This window comes from Thamnophis sirtalis, unplaced genomic scaffold (genome assembly GCF_051295495.1).
Source record: "Thamnophis sirtalis isolate CommonGarterSnake01/CBP01778 unplaced genomic scaffold, rThaSir2_p1.2 scaffold_6, whole genome shotgun sequence".
In the NCBI taxonomy this organism is placed as follows: Eukaryota; Metazoa; Chordata; class Lepidosauria; order Squamata; family Natricidae; genus Thamnophis; species Thamnophis sirtalis.
The window spans coordinates 64,990,079-65,003,974 of record NW_028261386.1 but is presented as its reverse complement, the minus strand read 5'-3'; the positions used below and the strand labels follow the sequence as shown (position 1 = coordinate 65,003,974).

The following is a 13,896-nucleotide window of genomic DNA, read 5'->3' as shown; positions in this document are numbered from 1 at the left end:
AGAATGAGAGAGAATGACTGACCCAAGTCACCCATCCAGCTTTCATGTCTGACATGGACAAGAACTCAGTCTCCCATTTTTTTTAGCCTGGTGTCTTAACTGTCCACAATATTCTCAAGATGTTCAGGAATCTGTGAGCTTCCAAAGTTCAAAAATATATGTACTCTTGACATATACATGTCCATCGTCTAACAAAAATTACAATAAAAAAAATAAAAACAGCAAAGGCCAGACTTGAGGGACCACTAGGACTTTTTCTTCCAGCAGTTTTCTATGTTTCTATATTTTTATATTTGTTGTTTGTATCTCTATACACTGACCAGAGTCACTTTTGGTGAGATGGGTAGCTATTCAACTTTTAAAAGAAATAAGTAATAAATCATATTTGCATACTTTTCAGAAATGTCTGAAGCTGTAGTTAAAAACTTAAAAATAATAAAAGAAAAAAAACCTGAAAGGGCAGATTTGATGGATTGTACACTGCCCAAAGTCACTTTTCCTTTACTGCTGGTAGCTTATCCTAAAAGTATTTTTATAATTCATTCTAAGACTATTTGCCATATCTTTTGTCATTAACGTCTTTGTTTTATTTAATCTTGGTTCCATTTTTTCACTGTGCTACCTGACTTCCAATACTAAAGCTAGCAGATTCTTTGCATATTCCACTATTAGAGCTGTGTCATTTGCATAGTTCCTCCAATTTTAAAACCATCTTCATCTTTTAATCCAGCTTCCCTCAATAAATATTCAATATATAGGTTGAATAAATAAGGGAGAGTATTTGTAACCTGAAACTAGTTTGTTTTATCATGTTCTGTTCATCAGTGTTGGGTTTCCATTTTTTTTTTTTTTTACTACCAGTTTGCTCATGCATACGTGTAAAACTTCTGCACATGCACAGAAGCATCTGGGCGGGTGGGCAGAGCCTCCCACTGTCACTACTACCAGTTCGCCCAATCCAGGCCGAACCGGGAGCAACCCACCTCTGCTGTTCATATTCCATGGCTTCTGACTGATTATAGCTTTTGAGTAAAGCCAATGGAATGTTCTCAGTCCAAGAATGTTCCACAACTTGACATGATCAATACCCCCATCAAGATACAGATACTATTGTATTTATAAATCTGGGAAGAGTACTAGCTTTGTACGATAATGGGATAATCTTTATTACTTTATTACTACAAACAAGAATGTGAGTACTTTGGAGGTAAATGCCTCGGGTGATAGTTCAGGACTTATAATTGAGTCTTCATCTATATCAGTCACTGCTTCTTTCAGTATCTCTATTTTCTTCAATGTGTTCTTCTGAATGTTATCAGGAACAATCTCTACAATGTAATAAAGGGGTCCTATTGCTGCTACTGTTGTTTGAAGCTTCTTGTCCACTTACACTCCCCTCTGTAGTTTCGTTTAATTCAGTTTGTCCAATGAAAAATTGTATTTCACTATAAATAATTTCTCATTTTATTTTAGCTGTTTGTCTTGTACAGTTCTCAAATTAGGTTTGAGAAAATCTAATTAGAATTTACAGTGCAGCCCAATATTGTATTGTTGGCATTTGATTCATTGCGATGTGTACTGTACTATAATATGCAAGAGTTTTGATTCAGTGTAATTTTTCCACCCAGACATTCATGTGCTGGATTTATAGCTGGATGATCATTATGGGTATAATATTATGGGTATAATGTTTGAGCACAATGCCTAGTATTATAATTTGCTTTTATGGAAGCTTATTTGCAAGGTTTTTTTTTCTCACTGCCATACCTCTCCTCATTTGTAGTAAAGTATTCAAAAGATATAGCAGGTGGTCAAATTTGGTAGGAGACTATAATATTTAACCAGTCTAGCTGTGAGTTTTTGTGGACTTGAGGCATGCCAACTATTTTTAATGTTCCACTTGGTTAGGCCTTATGCATAAGTGGTGTGACCATAATATGTAATATTATGTTTAATGAACTCTGATTTGTTGCATTGTACTCAAATGCCAAGTCATCCAATTGCTGCAGTGATCTGTTGGAGTTTCCAAGATATACTTCATCACATTCTCCAGTGCCAATAATGTAATGCAAATAACACTAGGACACAGCCAGCTCTTTAATACTTGTTGCAAAGTGCTTGTGCAGATAGTACTCCAAAATAAGGGGTCTCTTGGTGTTCTCTGAGCTTGGTTTTTTCTTGAGGATGTTTCATTACCTAAACTAGGTAATGCCATCAGTGCTAGGTAAAATCATCTAGCACTCATGAGGTTTATCAAGTTTAGGTAATGAAACATCTGCAAGAAAATAACCAAGCTCAGAGAGCATCAAGGACACTTCTTTTCAATCATGAGCTACAAATATTCTCCTTCATTGGCACTTCTCCAAAAAGAAGTTATAATTTGTTATGGATATTTATACTAAAAACACCTTGGAATTTTCCTCTGCTTCCATCTGTTAGTAAGCTTTGCCATGTTGATTTTTGCTGAAATATTATTCCCCAATAAGATTAGCTATTCTAGAGAGTAAGCATAGTAACAGATTGCCATGTAATTTTAATTTCTATCTTTTTGCATATGGCATTTGTTTATAAGTCCATGCCCAGATAAGCCTTCTCTGGAATTTTTAACCAAAATCCAATGGAAATTGTACTTTGGCTTATCTCCGAGTGGTATTTTTTCATAGTATTTCAAAGAGCCGTGATGGTGATTGGTTAGGCTACTTTTACTGATCACTGGCTTCCAGCAGTTTGGCAATTCAAATCTCATCAGGCTCAAGGTTGACTCAGTCTTCCATCCTTCCGAGTCGGGTAAAATGAGGACCCAGATCGTTGGGGGCAATATGTTGACTCTGTAAACTGCTTAGAAAGGGCTGTAAAGCACTGTGAAGAGGTATATAAGTCTAAGTGCTATTGTTATTTTGAGTAAAAGTATGAGGGTTGGTTTATTTGTGGTTGGGCTTCTACATGAGTATACATCATATTATGAGACTATGGTTTTATATATTGAGCAAATATTGAATTAGTAGCAGTAGGTATTACAGAATATTTTTTTTTCTCTAGAAACTCTCATGGCCGGACAAGTTGCAGCAATAAAATTACGACAGTTTATAGATCCAGCACCAGAGACTATTCCAGGGTAAAGTATAAAAAACAAACAATCCCTCTAGGTTGATCCTCTCAGAATGATTATTTTGAGGTTATTTGTTACCTTACAAAACATAACATTAAACTAATTACAATGAAGCAATCTAATTACAAATCTCAAGTGACTTTTTCATGCATCATAGAAAGGAAGGGATACAGTAGAGTTAAAAATCTACTTCAGAATATTTTTAATGTGCTGAAAATATTTTACAAACATCATCATATTTGTATTGTGACTCACATCAGAATGCCCTAATAATCAGTTGAAACAATTGTTTTAGACTGGGGGGAACATTTGAAATTTAAAAAACCTGCCGCGGGGAGTCTTGACCAGAATATAAGGTAAAAATTGCTTCACTGGTGCCTGTTTTCTTGTTTTGCTTTTTTCCCTGAGTAGGTGGTCAAATGTTTAATATTTTGTATTGGTTAAGAATAGGATTTGCAGGACATTTGGAATGGAACCCTATATAAATTTTATACAGGTAGTCAACATATATCAGTTCATTTGGGGACCAAAGTTACAACAGCAGTGAAAAAAATGACTTTTTCACACTTATAACCATGTTCTTTAAATGTGACCCACTGTCCCAGGGTCATGTCATCACCTTTAGCAACCTTCTGACAAGCAAACGGAGAAGCCAGATTCATTTAAAAACCATCTTACTACCCTTTTTCCTGGAAAAAAAGACCTACCCAGATAATAATCCCAATTGGGCTTTTGAGCATATGCGCTAAAATAAGCCCTCCCCAGAAAATAAGCTCAAAAATATTGCAACACAGCAGCAGCCATGAGGTGACCATGCTTGCCACTTCCTGCACCTCAAAAATAATAAGACCTCCCCGAAAATAAGGCCAAGCACTTATTATCGGGGGTCAGTTGTCTTATTTTTGTGGAAACATGGTAACTTAGCAATGGCAGTGGTTCACTTAACAACTGTGGCAAAAAAGGTTGTAAAATGGGGCAAAATTTACTTAACAAATGTTTCACTTAGCAGCATAGATTTTGGGTTCAATTGTGGGCATAAGTGAAGAACTACCTACCGTATTTTTCAGAGTATGATGCACCTTTTTCACTCAAAAAAGAGACTGAAAATCTGGGTGCATCTTATACACTGAATACAGCATTTTTTGCCTCCTGAAACCCTGCCTCTTCACCAAAATGGCCGTGCAAAGCTTTTAGGAGCTTCGCAGAGTGCTCCTGGTGGCTGGGGGCGGAAATGAGCAAAAAACAGGCCAGCTTTTGCTCAATTTTGCCCCCTCCCCAGCCACCAGGAGCACTCTATAAGCCTCCTAAAGGCTACGCACGTAAATTTTTGACAAAAAATAGGCATTTTCATGAAAAATGGGCAATTGTTATACTCATTGGGGGGGGGGGCAGCAGCCAGGAACACTGTACAAGCTTCCTAAAGGATATTCATGCCTTTTTTTTTTTTTTTTTTTGAAAAAAACCCAGGCCCATTTTCATGAAAAACAGGTCGGTTTTGGGAGGTTTGCAGAGTGCAAAAACTTTTTTCTTTAATCAAAACATTGGTGCGTCTTATACACCGGTGTGTCTTATACTCCGAAAAATATGGTATATATTAAACTTATGCTTAACATATCAGCAGTTTTGAACTTGCATTCTCCTATAATTGTCCTATACAGTTCTAAGGAGAAGACTCTCTCATGACTTCCTATATCCAGGAAATTGTAAGGGATGATGGGATAATGAAGCACTGGGTGTTTCAAATCAGGAATCTTGTCCCTCTCCCTTTTCAGCAGGATTGTTACCAGGAATTATCTTGCCGACAGAAAAGAAGGATCTATCTAGCAATAGCAACAGCACTTACAACAAATATTGCTTCATAGTGCTTTACAACACTAAGCAATGTACAGAGTCAGTATATTGCCCCTAACAATCTGGGTCCTCATTTTATCGATCTCCTGGCAGTGGGCAGAGTTAGCCTGCAAAACCACATTCTAACCATTGCCCAACATTTAGTTTCAGAATGCATTGTTAGATAAATTAGCTAAATATGATTACAAGCATTTCAAGCTGCAACCTGTTACTAATTTGATAACTGAAGTGATTCACTTAACAACAGTGGCAAGAAATATAGTAAATGGGCAAAACCCATTTAACAAATGTCCCACTTAGCAACATAAATTTTGGATTCAATTATACACATAAGTTGAAGATTATCTGTATAGTCCTATTTGGTTAATAATGATTAAATATTAATTATAGTTGCAATGATTTGTTATAAAAGTTTTGTCTACGTGTTCTAGAAACAAAGGAAGCATAGATTACAATTTCATAATTATCAGTTATTAGGTATATTAAAATGTTGTTGATTAATACAATTTTAATTTATCTTATTAATTTGATAAAACAGGTAAGCAGGATGAATTTATTTATTTAAATTGACTTTTTAGTCTGCCTTTCAACTGATTATGAAATTCTCTGGACTTTGGAACATTTTTTAAAATTGCAAATCAAGCCAATCAAAAGCATGTTTCTGCCCAAATCACTTTGGCTAAGGAGAAAATAGCTCCTTTCTTATTTCATGGTAGAAGTAACTGGTAAAAATTTGGATAACTGCAGAATGTATCACAGACATATCTATAACTTGTCCATGGAGGAACCTCACCAGTTCCACAATGGCTTCTTTAGGCATTTTCATTCTGTGTTAGTCATAGAAAAAAATAGTGCCATTTTTGAGTTTTATGATAGATTTTATTTAATAGCTGGATGTTTAGCCATTAATTTAGTAGGCAATGCAAATTAGAAAAATGTATTTCAAATATAAATGCTCATTCATTCGTCTGTTCTATCAGAACTCTTTTTCATCAGGGAAAGGATGTTATTGGTTACTTTCCTGGACAGCTGGCACGACTTTATATTGCATATCCTCCTCAAGGATTGTTAAGGTAAACGAAATATCATTATTCTTCATTATCAATTTTAAAGACATACCTAAAACATTCTACAAATTTCCTTTTCAGTCCTAATTCAGAAAATGATTCTGAAAGTAGGAAATTTGTCCTCCCCCCCCCCGCATCTGTCCTACATTCCTAACAAGGAATCTTTGAGTTACAACCATTTGTTCAATGACTGTTCAACGTCACAATGGCATCACAAAAATGACTTAAAGGTAAAGGTTGCCCTCGCACATATGTGCTAGTTGTTCCTGACTCTAAGGGGTGGTGCTCATCTCCGTTTCAAAGCCGAAGAGCCAGTGCTGACCAAAGACATCTCCGTAGTCATGGGCATGACTAAACGCCAAAGGTGAATGGAACGGTTACCTTCCCACCAAAGCTGATCCCTATTTTTCTACTTACATTTTTACATGCTTTCAAACTGCTAGGTTGGCAGAAGTTGACTTACAACCTATTAACTTATTTATGATTGACTTACAACCTATTAATTCATTTATTATTGTTGCAGCATCCCTACAGTCATGTGATTAATATTTGGGCAGTTGGTAATTAGCAGGGTGGATAAAAGTGATATTTTTTTAAAAAAATTAAAAAAACATCAGATTTTAAAAAAATTAAACCAGATTTTTATTTAAATTAGATTTTGATTTTCATCAAATTTATTTTAATAAAATGTTTTTGGAGTAAAAAATCTCTTCAAGGATAGTTTTCTATTTAAGATACATTAATAATTGAGTTTATTCAGCATTAAATGGAGCTTAGTTCTGTAGCATGAAGCTGTATATTCTGCAATATTTATATTTTTTGTAAACTCATTCAATGAATCCAAGCTCTGAAAGCGAAATAGAAAACCTTCCATTTTGTTTGCAAATAATAATAATTAAACTACCAGCAAGAATGAGTCCTCACATTTAAAGAGCACCTGTCAGATCCATCACGGCACCTTGTTGTGTCACTGCTGCATCTCCAGTCATCCCATTAAAGTGAATGGGATTGTTGGTGAGTCAACAGCGGGTCAGAGGAGGAGCCATTGCAGGACAGTGATGACAGTTGGTCTTTAAAAATTATGATTTAAATCGAGTCAATTTAAATCAAGCCTTTTTACTAGTGATTTAAATTGACCCGATTTAAATCAAATCTACCCTGGTAATTAGCAAGTATTTATCATGGTTGCAGCATCTGGGAGTCATGCAAGTGCCGTTTCAGATCTTCCCAGCCAGCTTCTGACAAACAAGGTGAATGGGAAAAGCCAGATTTGCTTAACAACCAGATGATTCACTTAACAAATGCAGTGATTTGCTTAACAGCCATAGCTAAACAAAGAAGTCATAAAAGGAGCTGTGATTTATTTAACAACCATCTTATTTGGTAACAGAAATTCTGGTTCCAAATATGGTCATGGATGGGAATTATCTGTATTCATTTGTAAATCATAAGACTGCTTACTGCACTGGCAGCATAGTCTTCATTAAGATTCTTAGATAAAGGTTTGGACATGGAGCTATTCTTATGAGTCATCTAATTTGCAAATCAGACTATCTTGACAAACACTGAACTATTTATGCTTTTCATTTAGACCTTTTACAAAGCTACCACCAGCTCCCCCAAAAGAAGAAATTATATATCCACATGAGTTTGATTATTTAATACTGCACCAATATATTCATTATCAAAATGCAAAGATGAAGGTCCTTGACTGGTACACACAAACTACATACAAAGAAGCATTTACATTACCATGTTTCAAATCAGGTGGGTAAATTCATGCTAGCACATTTCATATACAAAGATATATTCTGCCAGGACCCTGGGATAGAATTATCTATGCTCAACAGACCCTTTCAAGATTTCACAAAATGCAGCTTAAGAGAAATATTATGTTTGCAATAAGGCATGTGTATTGGACTTTTAAATAAAATCTTTTCTGGATTTACTCTACTGACATATTTTACATCAGTATTTGACATATCCTGAAATTGAAAAAGTGACATGTATTTTCAATTATGGTAGACAAGATGTACGAAATCACTAGACCAGCTAAGCATCATTACATATGGCTGAATTAAAATTTAAAACTTATAACCTATTGAAAAAACAAATAACCAAAGCAAATTCAGCTCATGTAATAGTGATAGGGCACCAATAAGATAGCAGTGAATTTTGGAAGTACCAAAATTCTCAGCAACCTTCCCTTAAAAAAGAAAGTTGGAAACTGGATGAAAGTTGTATAGTATTGTTAGATCCAAGGAAGTTTTGGTGAGGGGGAACAGACCACTGGCCATTGCAGAACAGGCAGAATTAGTCTCTTTAAGATACTTGTCTGAAAATACTTCATATCCTAGAACTCAGGGGTGGGTTGCTGCCGGTGTTGCTACCAGATCGCTGCACGAACACACGCACAGTTGACTGTAAATTGTTCTGTGCATGTACAGAACATGAAAAAGTTACTAAAAAACATGCTGGCAATGGCAGCAGCAACCTGGGAACTGGTTCGGGAGTGTGGCCAGCCTGGGTTGCTACCAATTCTGTGACCAAGGCCAAAATACCACTACCGGTTCGCTCTGCTAGAACTCCTTGGGAAATCAGGAAATTCCATAGTATCCCAGGTCACAGAATCCACGTAAGTGTGATCTGATCTAAAGCCTGTTGTCACCTGCACATTCCAAATAGTAACTATATCTCAGCCAGAACATGCAAGTTTCAGGAATAATCCCACATTCCCTTTAAAACTCCACTGGATTTATCAGTTGTTTGGGATATACTGATTAAATAGATCCTTCCTACCTTCAGTAGGAGGCAGAATACTCCAGAGCTAGAAGGGAGTGATCTATCCATGGCAAGGAATGATGCCACAAAAATGAAAACCAGGCCAGAGTATGACCTTGGTGTGAATCTATCCCACCTTCCAACCCTCAATTCCACACTCAGACACATGAGAAAATGCAAATATATCCGTCATGGCAAATCATGAATTAAAAAAGAAGACAATTCACTGAAGAGTACAGGGGCAAGACATTTAAGGGAAATATGTATCTAGAGAATTTGAAGTCTGCTTATATATTAGTACCGGTATATAGATAATGGAAATGTTACACATTGCTACCAAATCTTATCAAATTGGAATTTTGTGTTTTCTAAATTCAGGAGCAAAAACATTTTTTTCTTTTAAAATTATAGGTAGCGCAGATAGCTATCGCCATAGATCAGCTGCTGAAATACTGTCACTTTGGAGGAGTACATCTGCTATGAAGAAAGAGAGAATTAAACCTTCTTTCATGGGTTTTGGATAACTGCTAATTTCTGAAGTTCTTCTCTTTTTTAAAGCAGCAATATGAAAGGATCCTATTAGACGTCTTCTAATCCAAATGTACTAAAGGTGACTGCTAACCCTATGCAAAAGCTGTAAAATATGGTTAGATTCGACTATAGAACCCTTTTAAATTTCCATTGTAAATAGCGAAAAGATAAAAAATATTTCAATCTAAGAAATGGAACTTCAGCAAAATAATGGATCAAGAAACAGCATTGCAGCCTCTCATTGTAGTAAATAGCAGTCATTGTTATAGGAAGCTTTTGATGAAAAAATGTTCTATTTTGTCTCAAATAGACACAAAATTAAAAAGTAATTTTCAACATCACCAGAAACAATTTTTTCCTCACTATTTCATAGTCACTACATGATTATTACTACAATGTTTTTTTAATTATCTATTTGGATAATTTAATAAAGAGTTTGATGGAGTCACCGCACATTTTGAACATTTAAAAATGTTATTGGCACCATTTATTTCTATTTTTCCAGAAACTTTCTAGTGCACTGAAGGGAAATCATTTAAGAACATGGAATAATTTTGCAAAATAATCAAAAAGTAATACCCAACTGTTACCATTTTGGGGTGCCTGGTTCAGTCTTATTTTTTTCTAATCACAGAAGTGTTCCATCATACAATATATATGAACAACAAAGATTGGCAACTTTGTAGATTTGTAAATATGTATGTATGTATGTATGTATGTACGTATATGTATGTATATATGTGTATGTATGTATGTATATACATACATACATACATATATGATCAACTTGCCAAACAACTTAGTGAAATGTTGTATTTCTATTAAAATAAGGAAAAGAGACACTGAGAAAATATGTCTATGCTTCAGGTAACAAAGCAGTACAAATTTGTGCCATTTTTTAAATCGCTTTACAAGCATTTCCATGGCAACTTAACTTAATGAAAAATGAAACTGATACGCTCCTTGCATGTTTTCTGGAATGTGTGCTGATATGACTCGTTTAAAATGTACATTTTTCAGTTGGATGTGAGGATCATGGCCACTCTTGAATAACCCAGGGCATAATTTAACAAATGCCAGAAATGGTCAGGACATGTATTTTCTAATAACACTAATAACAGGAAAAGATTATCCTCTTAGAACAGAGCCATTCTAATTTCTCTACAATTACAAAACTAAAGCTCTAAAAGAAAATGTCTATGGAGATTCTCAATAATCCAGGTCATGGTTGTCCCAAAGGTGCTTTTCCAAAAGGCAAGTGGACTTTCTGGGTTGCATTCCTTGAAAACATTTCACTTCTCATCCAAGAAGCTTCTTCAGTTCAGTTTCTCTACAAAGTAAATTAAATTTTATTTTTTACCCAAACATAATTGGTTAGAGTCTAAAACTTGGGACAAATACAAATGTGTAAATCGTTAGATATTATACATGTTCTAAGGGATTTGTACCATCTGTGATGTCATACACGCCCCCAAACAACAAGCAGTAGGAGTACTGGTGCTTCTTAAAAATACTAGCTCTTCAAGCACATGCATTATTTGACAGAGCTCTAAAAAACTTGATAAATCTAGATACAGAACCTAAATGTATGTAGTCACAGTAAACTAAAGTCTGAGGTGTTTTTCCTTTATATGTGCAAAAGTATAATCTTAAACTTTATAAAATATATAAATGCTCCAGTAACCAATATACAGTAGCATTAGTCACTCCACACCAAATATGAGCTTAAATAAAACAAGTAATGTTCAAATAGTCAATGAACACAGAAAACACAAAATACAAAGAGTAAAAGTAGTAATTTGCTGAGTGTATTTCTATCAATGATAGGCATCAAATCTTAAAGACAGAACCAGAATATGTTAAGTGTTGGTCTAGTAAGAAAATGAGATATACAAGAAGCCAACATTCCAAAATGTTGACGGAGGTAATTTTAAAATCATAACTATCACAGCTTTGCTTAGGATCAAAAGACAATTCTGCTCTATGAAAAGAAATCTAAATGCAGGACTGAGGGTTTATTTATTTACTTTTTAAGTTTCAGCAAGCAGGAAAATGAATCTTTGACACAAATCGGCTCAGGGTAACATTGAGGAAAAAGAAGTATGTGACAGCAGGAAAAGTACTGTTGTAATATTTACATGCAAGAGCATCAAGGCTGGCACTTGTTTGGGTCAGAAATACTTGGAATAACATACTTGTTTCTCAGTACAAAGAAAACTTGGAAAACTTTGGTTTTCTAAAATACTTTATCTTGTCAATAACAGATGACTTACAATTTTTGCAAGACCATGTTTAACAACAAGCAATCTTCTAAAAAGGCATTATGGCACCATGGTTTCCATTTATCTTGTCTGGAACATCTTCAAAACTTCTTTTCACTGAAGCATATGATTTTTCTGACATAGACAGCTTAGTCTAACAGTCTAAGATTATTCTAATAATTGGTGTGCCCCTTTTTGTTGACTGTAAATTTGCTTTTATTTCAAAATAAAATTCCATGTGCCAAATAAACCTCACCCCTCTTCAAAGTAAAAAGAAATAACAGCTACTACAGTGTTGAATCATGGTTATTTTTCAGTGAGGATTTTCTATGTATGTTAGAACTTTATCATGTTTCTTCATGCAACATCTATATCAATCTAAAGCTTACTGCTAACTTTCCCAGAAAGTGAGGTGGTATTTTCATAGAAATTTTTTTAAAGCTGCTGTTTCCCCTCCATCCTCACATTTTATCAAAAGGAATTAATATATTATTTTAAGAGTTCACACTCCAAGATACATTTTTCAGAAGTCACGACAATGTTCATGAAAATGTACATTCTGGAAAATGTGCTTCAAATGACATGATTGCGTACATTGCAAATATGAACAGGACTGGAAAACTTAAGTTAAATTCCCTGATGTTAGCATCTTGTTTTTAGATACTATGCTGAAAGACAGCTATTAGATATAACCTATTAATAAAATGTCAGTTAAAAATATACACGTACATTCAATTATTGCATCCTACGTGAAGCCGTGGCTTACCCCTCCTAAAATACTGCAGGAACAAAGGTACAAAAGAATTACATAGAAACAGAGTGAAATATCTTACAAAATAATGCCCACAGAGTAAGAAAAGGTCATGAATGGTGTTAAGGTTAAAGAATATAATTGGCTTGAAATTACTTCAATTTCTTCAAGCTAAATCAATATAGACATACAATACACTCAAAAGAAAAGTATTTAGCAAAGCACTAGAAACTACAGAATATATCGTCTTGAATATTTGCCAAGGATGAATTTAGTTCTTTAAAAAGTTAATTTACATAAATATTGTTTCCGATGCCTATTTACATAGGATAGCCAAGTCATCTTAACCCATGAGGATTCTCTATGTTAAGAAGCTAATTAGATGATATTTAGGTCATCTTTTTTCCAATCATCCTCTGAATGGATGTTACTGAATAGATTGGGCAATAGGCCATTGAAATGATGAATTGAACTGAATGATGAAACTCTGAAATGTAAAAGTATCAATAAGGGAGAAAAAGAATGAACTCCATACGAGGTATAAACACTTCCAATATTATCATTTATAAATTAAGTTGTATTGTATACATATTAAGCACCCCATCTAAACTATGGTTCATTATTCTTTTAATAAAAACTGTAACAAAAAATTAGTTTTGTCATCATTATAAAATCACCCCTCTCTTTAATCACACACTACAGCAACCATACAAGGTATAACAGCTTTAGGAGTACAAATGAAGATGTAAAACTCTGTGCAAAACTGCATTATCTTAAGCATCCAAAATTTCAAGAATACCACCAAAAGCAGACATACAGTAGACAGAAAAAAAGGCCTGGCAATACATCTGGAGAAAAAGTATCAGTGGCAAATGGTGGCAGTACTTGCCACTAGAACTTTTGACAAAGTAAGATAAATGATACTGATCTGTCAATGTTTTATAGCAACAACTGTTCCCCCCCCCAAGACTAACTCTAGTTGTTTTACATTGTTGTTTTACAAGATGTTTCCAATTTCCTCATCCAAATAATTGCTTATTGGGTTAAGACATGTGTGTCTGTATGAGTGTCTATGTGAACAAGCAGTCTTTGTGGAGTGTGCTTTCCTTTCAAATTATCCAATATCTTTAGAAGAGCTGGATCATCGACTCCCTGGATCTTCCTACTCCAATCCATTTAACTGTAAAAACAAATACATTTTTGCATCATATTCTGGAAGAAAGTCTTACGAGCTAAAGTATATGCAAATCAATAGGAGAAAGCAGTTTTGCTTAAATTTTCAATTACCATTCCATGAAGCACATGAAAGTTAGTAGAAAAGCTTTCTTGTAATTAATTCTCAAGAAAATCAACTGGCTCAAACTACATCAGATACCAACTTTACCACTGGCATACAGCTTTTTGCATATTAGCACACTCTTTTTTAAAAAATGTAATCAATATTTAATAGTCCTTTGGTAATTTGGTCATGCTAATTTATTATTCACAGATAATTTATATTAGTACTTTCATTGAACTAGTTGGTCAATAGTGTGATTAGTGAAT

At 34.6% G+C, this 13,896-nt stretch overlaps 2 protein-coding genes across 4 annotated transcripts in view; one reads left to right on the top strand and one right to left on the bottom strand.

Annotated features, from left to right (window-relative positions):
- The first annotated feature begins 2,987 nt into the window (after positions 1-2,987).
- On the top strand, positions 2,988-7,835 carry SPMIP3 (sperm microtubule inner protein 3). The gene is made up of 3 exons (XM_087718014.1): positions 2,988-3,115; positions 5,941-6,033; positions 7,619-7,835. Exons 1-3 carry the CDS (start codon positions 3,048-3,050, stop codon positions 7,800-7,802), a joined length of 345 nt encoding a protein of 114 aa, XP_087574140.1. The 5' UTR covers positions 2,988-3,047; the 3' UTR covers positions 7,803-7,835.
- Positions 6,697-13,896, bottom strand: part of ADSS2 (adenylosuccinate synthase 2) — a 48,628-nt gene continuing 41,428 nt past the window's right edge. For all 3 annotated transcript variants that reach the window (XM_014057255.2, XM_087718013.1, XM_087718012.1), the window contains one exon: positions 6,697-13,531. In XM_014057255.2, coding sequence (XP_013912730.2) covers positions 13,479-13,531 — 53 coding nt within the window. In that variant the 3' untranslated portion in view covers positions 6,697-13,478. The remainder of the gene's footprint in view (positions 13,532-13,896) is intronic.